The sequence below is a fragment of the Mobula birostris genome, chromosome 7, assembly GCF_030028105.1.
Source record: "Mobula birostris isolate sMobBir1 chromosome 7, sMobBir1.hap1, whole genome shotgun sequence".
Lineage (NCBI taxonomy): Eukaryota > Metazoa > Chordata > Chondrichthyes > Myliobatiformes > Myliobatidae > Mobula > Mobula birostris.
The window spans coordinates 164,252,512-164,271,096 of record NC_092376.1 but is presented as its reverse complement, the minus strand read 5'-3'; the positions used below and the strand labels follow the sequence as shown (position 1 = coordinate 164,271,096).

The 18,585-nt window shown below is 37.8% G+C and overlaps 1 protein-coding gene across 3 annotated transcripts in view; it reads right to left on the bottom strand.

Annotated features, from left to right (window-relative positions):
* Positions 1-302: 302 nt before the first annotated feature.
* lars1b (leucyl-tRNA synthetase 1b) overlaps positions 303-18,585 on the bottom strand; it is a 63,213-nt gene continuing 44,930 nt past the window's right edge. For all 3 annotated transcript variants that reach the window (XM_072264028.1, XM_072264030.1, XM_072264029.1), the window contains 10 exons: positions 16,127-16,310; positions 15,147-15,237; positions 14,888-15,028; positions 13,103-13,243; positions 10,391-10,501; positions 9,543-9,653; positions 6,676-6,780; positions 4,603-4,698; positions 3,602-3,734; positions 303-645 (listed from right to left, as the gene is read on the bottom strand). In XM_072264028.1, the coding sequence (XP_072120129.1) occupies positions 440-645; positions 3,602-3,734; positions 4,603-4,698; positions 6,676-6,780; positions 9,543-9,653; positions 10,391-10,501; positions 13,103-13,243; positions 14,888-15,028; positions 15,147-15,237; positions 16,127-16,310 (1,319 nt within the window). In that variant the 3' untranslated portion in view covers positions 303-439. The remainder of the gene's footprint in view (positions 646-3,601; positions 3,735-4,602; positions 4,699-6,675; positions 6,781-9,542; positions 9,654-10,390; positions 10,502-13,102; positions 13,244-14,887; positions 15,029-15,146; positions 15,238-16,126; positions 16,311-18,585) is intronic.

Sequence of the window (18,585 nt, the reverse complement as noted above, 5' to 3'; positions counted from 1 at the left end):
CACTTCTCATTCAACTGAACTCAAGAGAGCATAGTGGCAATTTGCTTACAAAATATCTGAAAAGGAAATCAAGATCAAAATTCTCGCCCAGTGACATCATATAAAAGATTTCCAAACTATTATGTTAGTTCTTCCAGCTTATTTGCTACTATCACTGGTAGGTTCCAAGAGAACAACATCTACAGACAGTTGTCTGGGAGCCTGTCTTAATTCCCTACTTTTTAATACAAGTTCTCATCTGCTTCAAAGTATAAAACTTGTGGTGGTAAACCACAGTTTAAAAACCAGTGTAACAGCAAAAGGAGTATTAAATGTTTTATTCCATTCATTTACAAATTGATAACTAAAATGCAATCAAAAAGAAATGCCAACACCAACAGGAAAGTCTTACAGCTGACAACCACGGTAAAGCCCAAGAGCTTTATTGTGTCAATATGCATCAATGTACCAGATAGATCAAAGTATCACCCACATCAAGTTTCAAACCATTGTCAGTCAGGTGGATTTTCTTTGCAGTCAGGTCTATGTGAAAGGATGCTTTCTCAGAAATGGGTACTTTACCCTCAGATTCCTTCCCGAAGACTGGGACCCGTCGAGGACCCAATAGTGGGTCTTCATACCTCATAAGCTTCACTCTTGCAAGATCTGAAACACAAAGTAACTGGTTTTATATTTTCAACTGGCAACACGTCAATGTATAGAGAGAAGGTGGACTTGGCTTAAAAAAAATTGCAGGATGAATAGGTTTATTTGCTTCAGCAAGTTTTAAGATCTCCAGCACATCCTTCTAGAAATATCAGTAAGTTTAAAACAGAAACCAATTAACATGGAGTAAACAATAAAACATAAAATACAAATGTACAGACACAACGTGCACAGCTTTTTGTATTTTAAGAGTCTTGCATTAGATGGAGGTATAATAATGAGGGGTAAAGACTGGGTAAATGCAAGGAGAATTTTTCACAGAGGTCGGGTGGGACTACAACTAGAAGTTAAGGGGGTAAGGTGAGATGCTTAAAGGAAACATGAGAGGAAATTTCTTCACTCAAGGGTCGTGAGAGTGTGGAACAAGCTGCCCGCCCAAGTGGTGTATGTGAACTCAATTTCAACATTTAAGAGAGGTTTGGATATGTACACGGATGGAAGAGATATGGTGGGCTATGGTCCTAGTGCAAGTCAATGGGAGTAGGCAGTTTAAATGATTTGGCACGGACTAGATGGGCCAAAGGGTCTGTTTCTGTGCTGTATTTTTCCACGACTCTTAAAATTTCTTGTTGTTTTTCAAATATCTGCAATATAAGTTGTTTTAGGTTCCATCATCTCATCCAAACTTAACTGTTCTCAGACGTGCATGGCTATCTAGTGCAGCTTTGCACTAGATAAAACAATACAAAAAAAAGACCTACAACAATTCGGAATGGTCCTAGGCATGCTGTCATTCCTGCCCTAAAGTTGTAATCAAAAGCAGGGAGGATACTTATTTATTTAGCTTGACGACTTAAAAAAAAAATCACCAATATACCACATCATAGTCTGGGATGTACCGAAAGGAGAGATCACATGGCGTTCCAACACCAACAGACTCTGGGTTGAATTGCTCAATTCTTTGTTGTAACTGCAGTTCACACAATCTGAACTTAAGCTCTTTAGGTGAACTCCTTCAGTCATAAATTAATTGGATGAGAATGTAGGGGGTATGATTATTGTCTGCAGATGACACAAATATTGGTAGAGTCACAAACAACAAAGAAGTCCGCTTTAAGATACAGCAGATGTTAAATCAGTTAGAAAATAAGATGAAGCTCTGGCAGACAGAATTCAATCCAGAATGATGCACTTTGGAAATTCAAATACTGTTAGGACTTTTAAAGTAATTGGCAGGGCCCCTGGAAGCACTGAAGTACAGCCAGACCTTGGGATCATGTCCATAGCTCCTTGAAAATGTTGACTCAGATGGATAGGGCTGTGAAATTTGATATGTTTATCTTTATGGGCCAAAGGACTGAGCGGATGAATAGGGATGCCATTTCAGCTACACAAAACATTGGTTAGAGTGCACTTGTAATATTGTGCATGGTTGTGGCTGTCAAACTACAGGAAAGATGTGGCCGCAATAGGGGCTCCAGAATAGACTTGCCAGGACATTGCCTGGAATGGAAGTCTGTATTTACAAGTACAGATTGGATAGGCTGGGTTTAATCTCATTGGAAACTAAGAGGCTGACAGGTGACCTTATAGAAGTTTGAGCATAAAAGACATCTCATTTAAGAATCTGATCACAAACAAGAGAAGATCTGCAAAAGCTGGAAATGAAAGTAATACACACAAAATGCTGGAGGAACTCAGCAGGCCAGGCAGCACCTTCATTAGGACTGGAAATAAGAGAGATGAGAAGTCAGAGTAAGAAGGGGAGGGGAGGGAGAAGTACATGGTAATAGGTGATAGGTGAAACCAGGAGAGGAGGAGGTGTGAAGTAAAGACCTGGCAAGTTGATTGGTGAAAGAGATAAAGGGCTAGAGGATAAGGAATCTGATAGGAGAGGATAGAAGATCATGGAAGAAAGGGAAGGGGGAGGAGCAGCAGAGGGGATTAGATGAGAGAGGGAAATAGGATGGGGAATGGTGGGGGGGGGAGGGAGGCAATCACTGGAAATTCAAGAAATTTATGTTCATGTACGTATTAAGAATCTGATGTCATTTCATTTTCCTTCATGGATCTTATTCAATAATTATTTGACTATTCATTTTGTATATTATTGACCTGTTAAGTTTCTGACAAAATAAGATGTGGAAGTGTTTCCTTTTTGATGAATAATCATCTGTCCTTATGTAACTGCAGAGTTACATAAGTGGCTTCAACAGCATGAAGGCTAAGATCTTAAAATACTAGTAACAACTATAGACTCAAGACAAATTACAGGATGGAAATCTTGAGCAGTACACACTAAGTTGCTGGAGGAACACAGCAGGTGAAGCAGCGTCTATGGAGGGAGTAAGCAGTTGAGATTTTAGGCCAAGACTCTTCATCAGGACAGAATATCCTGATGAGAAGCAGCATTCAGAAATTTTCATCAAATAAGACTAATCATACACAATGGTCTGCACAGCTAGAATACACAACAAACAAGGATGCATCATTTTAGGTCACCACAGCAATCTCCAGTCAATGCTTTATAGCTGGGGTATAATCGATATCCTTTCACCTTAAAAAAGGAATAGAATGTGGTTTGGGTTTAACAAAGACAGCATTTGAACTTGTAGAGATTAGGAACAAAAATTAAAGTACTAATGCTTTCACAAAAATTTTATAAGATCATAAGAATTGGAGCAGAATTAGGCCATTTGACCCACTGAGTCTACTCCTCCAGTTGGTCAGGTTGATTTATTTTCCCATTCACCCTCATGCTCCTGTCTTCACCCCGTAACCTTTGACACCTTTACTAATTAATAACAGATTAATGTCTGCTTTAAATATGCCCAATATATTTTTATAGACTGATGTCTGTAGCAATGAATTCCACAGATTCACCTCCCTCAGGGTTAAAGAAATTCCTTCCTTCCTCCTATTTAGGAATTAAAAAAGCTGTTACATTCACTAATACCTTTAATACCCTTGTCGATCTTCATTAGCCTTCGGATGATAGTGTCCTTTTTATCACCCTGCCGAATCTCAATCCTTGTTGAGAAGTGTCCATTTGCTGGCTGGGGATTTACCAAGGATAGGGAAACACCAGGCTGTGAATAAACACACAAACAACAATACAAGAGCTGGAGTTCAGAAGCTACACACTTCAAAAATTCTGCCTCTATATTTTCTCAAAGTATACATTATAAAAGGATAATACAATTTCAGAAGACAAAATTTCTCCTTAACTTGCTTCCCCTTTCAAAGACTTCTCCATTTTCTCCAAATGGAACGTTATCAAAAACAACTATTATTCCCAAAATAAAATTAAAATCCAAGCTCATTCAAAGGACAGAAGAACTAATCCTCCTGTGCTTGTAACCAAAGATAATTATTGAGCAGAGGAATATTTCTTTGAGATTAGATAATGAGATTCTTCTAAAAATGTGTTACATTTACAAGTTTATCTCCATGGTATTTGCAAAAATCTCGAGAGGACACAAAAAGATGACCACTTTGATTACAAAGGATGAGAACAAGGCTTTTAAATGTAGCCATTTTGTACCATATTTGTGAATTATTCAGAGCAGAAAATAATCCTTGGTACAACAAATGTAATAAACAACTCAAGAGTTGGATTTCAAAAAAGCTACTCACATCAAAATTCTGCCAGTACACTTCCTCACAAAGGATTATTAAAAAAAAGTTGTCAAAGGATTACCCAAGTTCAGAATAGAAGATTCAGTAATGAACTATGTTGGCCAACTACATTGTGTGGAAAGGAACATGATGTAATTTTATGCCAACTCAAATCGGCTTTCAAAGAATTGCTGCTCTCATCCAAAGGGTAAGTTTTCAAACTATTTCTCTCAAAATGGGTCTATTATAGAAACATGTACAACACCTCTGTTTGTGAAAGTAATATCCATTATAATGCTACTCTAAATAACTGAGGAACTGTCAGTTAGCATCTCTTACCTCTGTTCGAAATGCACAGAAAGGCTTTCCTGGACAACACTCTTCTCGGATTTTATCATCTGCTTCTGTTGCAAAGAACACATCAATATGGTCCAGCTGTGATGGAAAGGAGGAATGATCACATTTAAATGTAATTTCACTGATGAATATGGAGTGCAGGAGACAAATTATAACTCACTGGAGTTAAAACAAAGATATAATCTATAATGCAAACCTTCTAGGTGAATTCCATAAAACTCAATTTCTACGTAGCCTTAAATTAAATCATGCATGAAGTTTGGAAAACAAAAAGCCACATGCATGCCAGGGATTTGCTTCACTTTCAACCTCTGAACTTTTATCCTAGTCATGCTTCTGCATCTCCAGTTCTAAATTCACACTTGGAAAATCTCCATTTAGAAACTCACAGATTAATTGTGCTGAGGATATAGTCATAGAATCAGTCATACAGCAAAGAATCATGCCCTTTGACCTACCCCATCCATGCTGACCTTTCCCCTTCATTCACTGCTAGCTTTCCTCTGCATGTACATTTCATTCCCTTGAAGTACTTATCCAAATCTATTTTTGAATATTACTATCAAAATTCCTTCAAATCGCTTACTTTCTCAGTGTAACTGAACTGCTACACCTCTTGTAACATATTGCTCCTTGGTGCTTTTGAGATTCTTTTCTCAATTATCTCACTAATTAGTGGCCATTGTACATTTAGGGCTCTGGATGCTTCTGCGTCCTACCAGAGTAACAGAATGTTAGCAGTCTAGTACCATCTCTCCCCTTAGGCTTAATTTTAGAGTACTAATTACTAATTGAGAGATACAGGTTACTTTTGATACTTAATCCCTACCTAGATTGAAGGATGAATCTTTCCCAGTGATTAAAACTTTGTGTCAGTGCCTGTAATCCATGTACATACCTTTCATTTTAACCTCAGCAATAGTAAAAGATAGCCTCAGGGCACATAAGAAATAGAGTGGATTCCAGTTAATTGGGCTATCAGTTAATCAAAGTAGTCACTTATTTGGGACAAATCTGAAAGAACAAAACCTAACTGAGAAAATATTTGGGACACCATGCTGCTTAATTGGGACAGAAGACTGTTGCCAAACAGTTTCTAACCAGTGTCATATGCACTTGTGTAACTGTTGGACTCTACACTGTGCTTTGAGCGAACAGTTTTTAATAGCATCCATTGCATGTGTTTGTGTTCAAAAGGCAGTGATGTTTTGTCACTGATAGTTGGCAAGAAATAAACAGCAAGATAATTCAGAACCGCTTTGCTCACTGCAGTTTCAAGCAATCAGGCCTGGAGATGTCAGAAAAGGCAGTCATACATTACGGAGTGGAGTTTTTAAAACAGCGTCAGGTGCATGTGCTCGTGTGATGTTATTCATTAGGGCTGATGGATGCCGATTCAAAAAGCAGTGACTCCTGATAATTTTGTTTTTTTATTTTGACATTATGTGGGAATGCAATGAAGGCAGTCCATTATCTGCACTGTGTCGGCATTGATATTGTTCATTTACAGTCAATCTAAAGAACACGGCCATTCTTCCGTCGATAACTATTAGAGACTAATACAGCTTTGTAATATTGTAGTAGTACTAGTAGTGTTTTAATTTGTTCTATGTTTCATTTAAATGTATAATTTGTTGCTCAATTAAATGGAAGTTTGTCTTTGTTATACCTTTTAACTATTTCCATGAAACTTCAGCTAACTGGGCCAAAATGTACTGGTTCTGAAGTGTTCCAATTAACTGGAATCCACTGCACATACTTTTGAACTGGTCATTCCATTGGTAAATTTTATCAGAAATGTTGCAATATTTTCCATTTAAACAAAACAATGTCACCTTCCAAATCTGCTGGAGGATTATCGCCACTATTGAGCACACCAACTCTCCAGCCACGCATCAATTCACAGTGCATGAAAGTACATGCTAATAGCAGGGGACGGACAATGTGCACTATAGGTCCTTCCATTCACCCGCGACTAGCTTTTATTACATTTCTTTAGAAACCATCGGACTACGGTCATCCTTTACTGGAATTTTATGGTCAACATTAGCTTACCTCCAAAGAATTTGTTAAGTAGACAATGTTCTCCATCAAGACACTTCGCTCATCAAATTCTAGCTCCAAATCAAGAACTCGAGGCCCATTTTTTTCCAGGTTTTCCTACAACAATGAACAATTAACATTCCTAATTAAGGTATCACAAAACTAACCATTGTTTCTGGAACTGAACAAGGAAGAGGCAGCTTCACAGAGTCTGCGATATTTGCAGCATACCAGTTTTAAGGAGCGTACCAAAAAGAAATGAGTAACTTGTTTCTACATCAAGACATCATTTCTCTTGAAAATAAAACAATGTACCTTAACCCACAGGAGTGTGAAAGGAACATGTATGAAATGAGATCAAGTTATACACAAATTAATATATTTACTGTTAGTGTCGGACATTTATCGTTAGAACAGAGATGAGGAGAATCTGCTATCCCCAGAAAGTAGAGAATCTGTGGAACTCTGCTCAAGCAAGCAGCAGAAGCTACCTCATTAAATCTACTTAAGACACTGTTAAGAATTTTGCAAAGCAAGGAATTAAGGATTATGGGGAAAGGCAGATAGGTGGAGCAAAGTCCATGCCAGATCAGCCATGATCTTACTGAATGGCAGAGCAACCTCAACAAACCAGGTGGTCTATTCCTGCTCCTATTCTTACGTTCTGATGACATTGAGGTCTATTTCCTCTATATAAATTATTATTTTTTGTTAAATGAATTCACTCAAAATGTCAGCTCTTACAGATGCTGATAGCAACCTTGCACAGAACAGGAGTCCGTGTTTTCTTACCTCAATTATCATAAATTTTATATTAAAATTGCAGAAGTTGAAATCCAAGGAGATAAGTCAATTATGATTAAAGAAGTCAAACAAAATACAAGCAGTCCCCAAATTATGCAAGGGTGCTCTTCCTGAGAACTGACTGTAGGCTGATTTCTCTGGACATTACTGATTTACATTTCCTATAGCTTCTCATATTGTATCACACTGGATACACTTGCTATAGTTCCTTATTTTCATTCAATAATTTTCCTAATGCTACCCAAAGTTAAACTAAGGGAATATATACTGTACCCAGTCATTGATGAATGGCATGAAACATTTCATTATCATTCACATATACAAATATAGGATTGAATTTATGTAAAGTCAAATTTCTGGAAGTCAGCTCCTTCACTGTGGATCCCCTGTATGAGTGTGCAGTGGGCTCTCAAATGGCTTAATATATCAAAACAAAAATAGTTATGATTACTGTCCCAGACGATCAAAATCTTGTTGATCTCAATGCTCAAACAATCAGTCACATGCTACTGGGGCTTTGTAGATCTTCTGTATTTTCAGCAAGTAGCCTACCCAAGTCTGATATAGGGACCAAGGTCAGTGCACCAGACTGAGACAGAAGCTATTCTGTAACATTGAGATTGGCCTAACCAGCAGCATGACATTACTGGTGAAGAGTTGGTGGTGTGTGATCTAAATCAGGATCACTGCTTCAATAGTGATGTTGGCAACAGGCTCAAAAGCAGCAGCTTTTGAGATATTATGAGGGAAGGAAGAAATATGGTGCTGCAATTTCAAATTAGGGGTGATTTGTATGCTCTGGAGTTTTCCCTAATGTTTACCAAGTTGGACACTATGGATTTTAAATGGTGCTCTCCTAGGACTTCAAGTTTCCCTTTGAAGCTCTGGAAGCAATAATGAATAATGTGATGTCACAGGTCTGCATCATTGACTCAATAGCAGAAGCTGAAGGGAAACCTTCATGAAACTGAATTCCTAGGGAATAATTTTTTAAAAAGAGGACTATTGCAAAATACTGCACACATTAACATCCGTCACCAATTAATCAGATGGCTGCACTCTAGGCTCCAAATCTGAAGACTATGATTCATAAACATGGAAAAGCTACGGTATCCGTGATATTCTTTTTGCAGATGAGCTGTTAAATCAGTGTACATAAAAGTGATATCCTAGGAGTAAACATTATAAACTGTCAACAGGTTTCACTACTTTAAAGGTGATACACATCTTGTTGAACTACAATAACAGGTAGTCATAAGTCATATGCTTTCGGTCCATTTTTGCCCACTAAATTAAGTAATTTACTTAACTAAGTTTATTAAAGATGATGATGACACCATCAAGTGTGGTAAATATGACCATGAAATGGTATTTATTTAAGTGAACAATGACAGAAAGTGCATGCCCAATTTCCTGAAGGTTAGAACTAAACAGGCACAATTACTTCTAAAAGTGGCAGTTTACTCAGCCACTTCCACTACAGGCACCACCCTCTCCACCATTAACTACGTCTTCAAGTCTACCATCAGGGTGGAGGTACAGGACCCTGAAGACTCAAAATCTGTTCCCTTCTGCCATCAGATTTCTGAACAGTTCATGAATTCTAACTTATTATCCCTCTTTTGCACTATTTGTCTGTTTGTCTGTAATTCACAGTAATTTTTAAGTCTTGCACTGCATTTTAGTCACAAAACAAGAAATTTTACGACTATTGGTGATAATAATAAATACAAGAAAGTCTACAGATGCAGGAAATCCAAAGCAACACACACACAGGATGCAGGAGGAACTCAGCAGGTCTGGCAGCATCCATGGAAATTAATGAACAGTCAATGTTTTGAGCCAGGACCCTTCTTCAGGACTCAACGGTAATAAATCTGATTCTGAGTGCAAATGGATTTTATATAATACGAAATGAAGACATAATTGTTGTAGAATTGGGAAAGGATATAGAAAAACAAATTTATGATGTATTTTTATCTGGGGTTCATCAAACATTTTCCAGGCTCCACTTCAATCTGTTACAGAATATACAAACATTTGATATTTAACACAAACACCAACACCAAACTAACCTTAATCATTGCCACAAAAGGCATAACTTTCTTCATATATTTCTTCAGCTCGGGCAGGTCTTTCAGTTCACTAGCGATGATTTTATTGTCTGGCAGCTGACCACCATTTGTCTGAGACAATAAATGTAAAATGAAGTCAAGGAGTTTGTGTCGAATATCTAAGATACTCAAGAGTGCAGCAGCTGCAGAGTATTTGTTTCAAAATCTAATATTATTTTGTAAAAAGAATTTTTATCTTTTCACTTCAATGAAATCAATTTCCAGATAGTTAAATTATAGTTTGAGCACCAAATCAACTACATGAACCAAAAGCACAAATTGAAAACTGTTCAGATCCAACTAAATCTAAGGTTGATTATAAATCTAAGGTATCAACATGAATTAAATTATGAATAATGTGATAATTTGTCCTTACTGGTATGGAGAAAGCATGAGATCATGATTTCCAGCCTCACTATAGAGTAAGATTTATTCATAACTAAACCACAGAATAAAAGTCCATAAACATATGGTGTAAATTCACCACGAAAGAATCAGAAAATTTAGAGGCTTGACATCTGGAGTTCACCACTAATAACACCAATGTTTTACAACTGATAGTTAGTAACTGATACATAGCTGTCTGAGGAAAGGAAAGCCCAGCTTTAAGACAGAGGAAGAGGAAATGTAGCATTTTACTTCACTAGCATAATAAATTACTAACTTTATACAATATTAATTAAAAAAGACCATAAAGGAAATTCAGTTATTTGTGTTACAAAATACAAAAACAACAAATTAATGGTATGAGAAGACACTATAAGGATTAATAAATGTGGTTAAAAATTGCAATAAACATTAAAACTTGCCTCATAATGTTTGCGCAGCAGTAGAAGGGTAGTATGTTGCCATGGAGGGTAATTTTTTGCCACATAGATATTGCAGTGAGATGGTTTCTGTGTTTGTTTTGCTTCTCCTTTCTGCAAGGAAATATTTCATAGCTGTTATACACAATATATGCTGGACCAGACATTACTCACAAAACATTCACCAGTTCGAATACATCCCAAGCATTAACAGCCCTCCAACATAATATTACTCAAATTATGGAGTAATAATTTACAATTCATAAAGACTGATGGCATAAAAGATGGCTGTAAAATAGAGCCAGGAGCATCAAAAATATAGAAATGAAGCTTTGTAACTCAAAACTAAATTAGTTTGGTTGAAATGCTGCATTTTACATTTCTCAAACTTTGCTCTTATTAAAAATAGGTTTATCAGGGTTTATTCAATTACACCCATGTACGTGCATGAGCTGGAGTTCATCACTTCAGTGGAAAACCCTCAAATTAAGTTAGAATGAGTGCGAATGCATGAAAAAGAAGGGGACAACGTTTCACTGATCTCCCTGTGAAGAAGTTTCATATCATCTCACCGATGAATGGCTAAACCCTCATTTTGAGAATGTGGCATTTGGTTCTGGACACCTCAGCCTGGGTAATCATCTTCCTTGTCAAGCTCTGCAGTTAGATATGCTGCAAACAGATCAGTTTTTAATCATTCTATGTAATCCACTCTGCTTGATTTCTCATCATTGAGCACAAAACTCCATCTCAGGAACCAATCATCACACTTCCTTTATTGTAAGCATATTAGTAAGACCAGGTCTGTACACAGTAATACAGATGTGGTCTCACTATACAAATAACAGAAACTAAAATACTGCAGACACTGGAAATCTGAAATAAAAACAGAATATGATAGGAACACTCAGCAAGTCAGGCAGTATCTGTGTTAAAAGAAACAAGATTCATGTGTCAGGCACCTTGTTGTCAGGCACCTTGTTGTTAAAGGCATCTAAAAGGCAAAATGGATCATATTTACAGATTTTACTTCATATTTTCTTCTAGTTGTAAACTCAAAACGTCAACTGGTTTGTTGCAACACACATCAAAGTTGCTGGTGAATGCAGCAGGCCAGGCAGCATCTCTAGGAAGAGATGCAGTCGACGTTTCAGGCTGAGACCCTTCGTCAGGACAACTGGTTTGTTGAACATCTTTTCTCTTAGATATATTTAACAGGATGGTCCGTTATATACTAATATGCTAACCCACTGTGATTCTGGGAGTTCAGCTTCATTTGCACATGATTCAAACTCACTGGCATGGTGGAAAGGTCCAAATGCCCATATAGCCTTGAGTGTAATGGAAAAAAAATCTCAGGAACGAATGTACAAAAAAGTAGCTCCTAGGGCAGAAGTATCGGCTTCTAACTTTTAGTGATCTTACACATCTCCTGTATTATTTCTGAAGGCATATTTTGAGAATGCACTACTTGAAAACTAGATAATAGATAACATCAATCCATTGGTCATAAGTAACTGAAGTTAAATTCTATTTATTGACATTGTGGTACTTTTGCTGGAGTTATAAGAATCAAATTATGGAGTAATAATTTACAAAATACAGTGGGTGTCCCACTTCCAATCAGTTAAATCCATTTTCTAGCAGATCTGATCAAAGAGCTACTGCATCTGAAAAATACCTCCTCCTTTCTCCCAAGAACTATTTAAGGCAGACTATGAGGGTGCCACAGTAATGTAATGACTGGTATAATGCTTTACAGGACCAGCGATCGAGGTTCATTTCCCACCACTGTCTGTAAAGAGTTTGTACATTTCCCTGTGGCCACATGGGTTTCCTGCAGGTACCCCGGTTTCCTCCCACATTCCAAAGGTGTACGGATTATTAAGCCCAAGTCATGGGTATGCTATGTTGGCGCTGCAAGCACGGTGACACTTGCAGACTGCCTTCAGCAGATATTCCGCCTGTGTTGGTCACCGACACACACCACACATTTTAGTTTCAATGTACATGTGACAAATAAAGCTAGTCTTTATTCATCTTTATGTTGGGATGATAAATTGACAGTATGCGTGTGAACAAATATCAATACATGAGGAAGACGAGAGTGGGAATCAACGGATGTCATTGCAACAGAAATTCAGTTTAACCAGGCACACTTAGTAATTGGCTGGCACTACAATCTGCATATGCAGTTCGCAAATTCTGCTGGGCCGTGACATGAAATGATTGGACAGCAAACTATATTTAAAATGGAGGGAAAGTCACCCAAAACCATTTTTACCTCTGAACAATGAAACTGCTAATGAACATTAGAAGAAATATGAGATCCAAGTTTATTTAGCTGGGCATCACAGGATGGTATTTAGGAAAGTGAGAACAACCAAGGATTGCCTTGTGCATTGTAAATGAAATCACACGTTTTGGCTGCTTAATAGTTAAAAACACTACATGCAGCTAGCAGTGATGACTGAGTTCACTATTTGATAAGGCAGGGGACTACACAGACAGATTGATTTCCTGCTTACAGTTTTTATGTAGCTATCTTCCACTGCTGCAGTCTGACAATATCATATTTACTTTGTTTTGTGAGTAAATTGACTGTCTCCTGTTCAACACAGACTCAATCTAGCCTCTCTCAACACCTAACACAGCAAAGTGAATAGATGCTTATTACTTTTACAATAATCATAATTAGATGCAAATTCTCCATACTTTTCCTTTTCCAGCAACCATATAATTCTTGGCACGGAGACGAATGTCATGTGCAGTTTCCATCAGATACTGAGATGAACGAATGAGAATTTCATCCACAGGTCCAGCTACTGGCCATCTTGCGTTCGTTAATGGCTCAGTCTGGAAAAAAAATTATTTCATGTTTTAGATGAGCAATGCAAATAGATGTTTGCCTCATTTCCAAATATTTTAATTAAAACAATGCACAAAAATACTTAAAATAGAAATTTATTGAAACAAATATCACTTAAATATTCCTTTTTCGGAATACATTCCCTTAAAAAATAAAAACTGAGATGTTGTTTGGCTACTTATTTGAAAATCATCTCAGATTGGAAATGTTGTGGATTCAAGCTGAACTCTATCCTTATTTTGATGTAAATTTTAAACAAGACTGGTTCGAGTGACTACAGAAGTTTCTATGACACGGTTTTATTCTTATATTACACAGAACATTACGGCATAGGACATGTCCTTCGGCCCAAGATATTGTGCTGACCTTTTAACCTGTTCTATGATCAATCTATCCCTTTTCTCTATGCTTATTCCTTCCTACAGGGCCAACAATTATCCCTCTAAGACCACCATCATAAAAAGTAATCAGAAAACACAGTTTTGTGCAAAGAAGCTGTGTATCATTTATTAAACTTTTCATTATGATCCATATATGGTATAAATATATTACTTTCATCCCTTCAATCAGAACATTTTGAAATTAGTAATTCACAAATGAGCCATCCAGTATTAAAATTAAAATTAGGCTCCCATGTGCATTAATCTTATTTCCATTAATTCAATGAGAAGTTCCATCTTTCAGAAAAAGGACACAGAGCTGTACTGCTGCCTTCAATCATCAAAATGACAAACGTTGACTGTAGTGGCAAGTTGGCGTTATGTTACCTGATTTTTAATACTTAATGATGCTTATCAATATTCAAGCTTGGATAAATTCTGCCAAAGTGCCAATTTCCCTGCTACATTACTTCACATCTCTGTTCCAAATAAAGTAGAACAGATCTATCTTCACATGTAAAACTTACAGTAAAATGGAAAAGAATTTAGAATGTGTTAAACTAAAGCAATTTGAGATATCAAATGAATTGCTGAACCTATCTATGGGTTATTTTAAAACTTCACTAAGTTCAAATATTATCAACTTCATGAAACTTAAGTTTTATTTTATTCCTACAGGAAGGATGTGGATACTATAGAGTGCAGAGGAGATCTCCAAAGATGTTGCCTGGACTGGAGAGCATGCCTTATGAGAATAGGTTGAGTGAACTTGGCCTTTTCTCCTTCAAGCAACAGAGGATGAAAGGTGACCTAATAGAGGTGTACAAGATGATGAGAGGCCTTTTCTCAGGGCTGAAATGGCTAAAATGAGGCGACATAGTTTTAAGGTGCTTGGGAGTAGGTACAAGGGGGATGTCAGGGGTAAGTTTTTCCACACAGAGAGTGGTGGCTGCGTGGAATGCGCCGCCAGTGGCAGTGGTTGAGGTGGATACAATAGGGTCTTTTAAGAGACTCTTAGATAGGTACATGGAATTTTAAAAATAGAGGGCTATGCGGTAGGGAAATTCTAGACAGTTTCTAGAGCAGGTTACATGGTCAGCACAACAGTGTGGGCCGAAGGGCCTGTAATGTGCTGTAGACTTCTATGTTCTTTGTATTTTGAACGGCTGTGGACAAAATACAATTTTATTACATGAACACACACATTCACATTGTATTAATTTCTTAACAGCTAATATCTAATAACAGCACCTTTCCTAGAAGATTCCAGATATGCTCACAAAGGTGAGGACATATAGGAGTGAGCAGAAGAGTCTGAATTTCAATGAACTGGAAAATCAGGTCCCGATGCATTCCTTCCACAGCAACTTCACGGTACTTGTCCTTTGCTGCCTGGAAGAGAAATTGCAAAATCATTCAAAACCTTGGATATTCATTCTTGAGGCTTCTTTTAAAGAACACTTAACAAGAATCTTTGTCTGGGTAATATATATGCAGCAATCAAATGTACCTGGAATTCAAAAAAGCCTGTTTTTAAAGCATCCTTGAACATCATCTTCTCGTAATGCTGCTCTGTCTTCAGAATTCCAGCATTCACCTCACTAAAATAATAATTTAAAGTAGTTTAACCATTTGTGTGTAGAATCACTTTCACTAGATTTAAGAACTTACCAAGCATAACTGACTGCGCATGCTTATCACAACAATAGAAGCAAAATGGTCATCACTATTGTATTACTGAGACATCAAACAACAATAAATTAAAAGGTAGTTGAGAAAAACATACTTTAATTATGGAAAGGGGTCATTCAGTCCATCTTGCAGCACTAGAGTGCACTGCACACCTTTAGCTTACACAATTTGACTACAGAATGCTATTGCACAAATAACTCGTTATACAATCCTACCCAAAAATTCGTAAGTAAAGCTTCAGTTGATTCATGTACGGTTCCATTTCCAGTACACTTCCTGAATTTTATCATCTTCATGTAAAAAATTATTTTCTGACATCCAGCTTGAATTTAATCCAGTTTGAACAATTTAAATCAGTTTTACCACAGATTCTTCCACAGCCAACGCTATTTTAAATAATTCAGTTTTTTGAAACAAGGGATCAGCTTTGTGCCTTTTCTTTGCATTGCCTCCTATGTTAGAATATCTTTGTGATTAGCACTGACTATAATCTGTTTGAAGCATTGTGTAATTCTCTCTTAATACAATCCAATTCAGTTTAATACAGTTCACAACCACTTACTAGAGCTAACAGGCTTGACCAAATCTCTGCTTACATATGCACTCTAGCCATCTCATGACTTAAATTTTATTAAATATCATGACAGTTTTATGCTCCAAAATCAAAGAACTGCAAATATTCAAAAATCCTAGTCATATAGTCCTTTTCAGGATTGTTGCCTTTTACCAAAACTTCTCCAGAACTACTGCAAATAATTAACAAGTGAGTCTTCAAATACATTGAAGTCCAAGGAGTACCTGATGAAGACTCTATCGTTAAAGGTGTTAGCTGGTCCACTGCGGAGGCTCACATGGTTTGCAATCATCTCCTTCACCCATTCTACCCATGTGTACAGTCGCAGAATACCTGCATCAGCCATTGTTTCTACAAAGTTAGCATCTTCCACCGTGTCGCCAGCGTCAGCAAGAGCAAACCGCATCCCTGGGGAGAAGTTAAACCAGGGGAGTGAAGCAGATGGATAGCTCATACTTACTCATATTTAACAACACAATGGTAACAAAAACAGCTACCTATCACTGCCTGACAGAAATAAACTATAAATAGAAGTGAAGTTCATCTTACCTAACAGAAACTAAATATATTAGTTTCCAATACTTAAATTAAGATTAGATTATTAAATGCTATGAGAGGCAGTGTATATGATTCAGACTCAAAATTACCTAGTTAGTATACCTTCTGTATCACCTTGAAGGAAAAGAATAAGCTGTAATTATAGAAACATAGAAAATAGGTGGAGTAGGCCATTCGGCCCTTCGCGCCTGCATCGCCATTCAGTATGATCATGGCTGATCATCCAACTCAGAACCCTGTACCCGCCTTTTCTCCGTACCCCCGATCCCTTTAGCCACAAGGGCCTTATCTAACTCCCGCTTAAATATAGCCAATGAACTGGCCTCAACTGTTTCCTGTGGCAGAGAATTCCACAGATTCACCACTCTCTGTGTGAAGAAGTTTTTCCTCATCTCGGTCCTAAAAGGCTTCCCCTTTATCCTCAAACTGTGACCCCTCGTTCTGGACTTCCCCGACATCGGGAACAATCTTCCTACATCTAGCCTGTCCAATCTCTTTAGAATTTTATACGTTTCAATAAGATCCCTCCTTAATCTTCTAAATTCTAGAGAGTATAAGCCTAGCCAATCCAGTCTTTCATATATGAAAGTCCTGCCATCCCAGGAATCAATCTGGTGAACCTTCTTTGTACTCCCTCTATGGCAAGAATGTCTTTCCTCAGATATAGGGGACCAAAGCTGCACACAATACTCTAGGTGTGGTCTCATCAAGGCCTTGTACAACTGCAGTAGTACCTCCCTGTTCCTGTACTCGAATCCTCTTGCTATGAATGCCAGCATACCATTCGCCTTTTTCACTGCCTGCTGTACCTGCATGCCCACTTTCAATGACTGGTATATAATGACACCGAGGTCTCGTTGCACCTCCCCTTTTCCTAATCGGCCACCATTCAGATAATAATCTGTTTTCCTGTTCTTGCCACCAAAGAACAGGAGAAGAGTTTTTTTGGATTTACTCTGTTTTTGAACCATTGTTAGTAATTCTTGTGTACAATTCATCACTAATCTCCATTTCCTCCTGTGCTGTTTAATTCAATGAATCGACACCACGTTTCTTTTAGCAATTCTATTAGTCATTCTTTTATAACGTCACAAAACACCACAGTAACAGGCCCTTCAGCTCATCTAATCCATGTTGAACTATCAATCTGCCTAGTCACATCAACTAGCATCTGGAACATAGCCCCCCTGCCCCATCCATGTAGCTATTTATTTTTAAAAACATGAAAATTGAACCTGCATCCACAACTTAAGTTGGTAGCTTGTTCTACACTCTCACCACTCTGAGTGAAGTAGTTCCCCATCATGTTCCCCTTAAACATTTCACCTTTCACTCTTAACCCATGGCCTTGAATTGTAGTCTCACCCAAACTCAGTGGAAAAGGCTGGCTTGCATTTACCCTATCTATACCACTCATAATTTTGTATACTATCAAATCTCCCCTTTTTTTATGCCGTAGGGAATAAAGACCAAACCTATTCAACCTTTCCCTTTAACTCAGGTCATATCCTGGCAACATCCTTGTAATCTTCTCTGCACTCTTTCAATCTTATTGATGTCTTTCCTGTAGGTACTGTAGGTGACCAAAATTACACAAAATAATGCAAATGAGGCCTCACCAAAAAGAGAAAATCTACGGAATATAAGGATACCACCTGTATATCGGTGAGACCCGACATAGATTGGGGGACCGTTTCGCCGAGCACCTACACTCCGTTTGCCAAAAGAAGCAGGATCTCCTAGTGGCAACCCATTTTAATTCCACTTTCCATTCCTATATGTCAATCCATGGCTTCTTCTACTGTCGCAATGAGGCCACACTCAGGTTGGAGGAACAACACCTTAAGTTCTGTCTGGGTAGCCTCCAACCTGATGGCATGAACATTGATTTCTCAAACTTCTGGTAATGCCCCCCCACCAACTTCACCATACCCTTTACCCCTTTTCTGTCTCTCACCTTATCTCCTTACCTGCCCATCGCTTCCCTCTGATGCTCCTCCCCCTTTTCCTTATTCCATGGCCTTCTGTTCTCTGTCGGACTCCCCATACTCCATCTCTGTATCTCTTTCACCAGTCAACTTCCTAGCTCTTAACTTCATGCCTCCACCTTCCGGTTTCATCTACC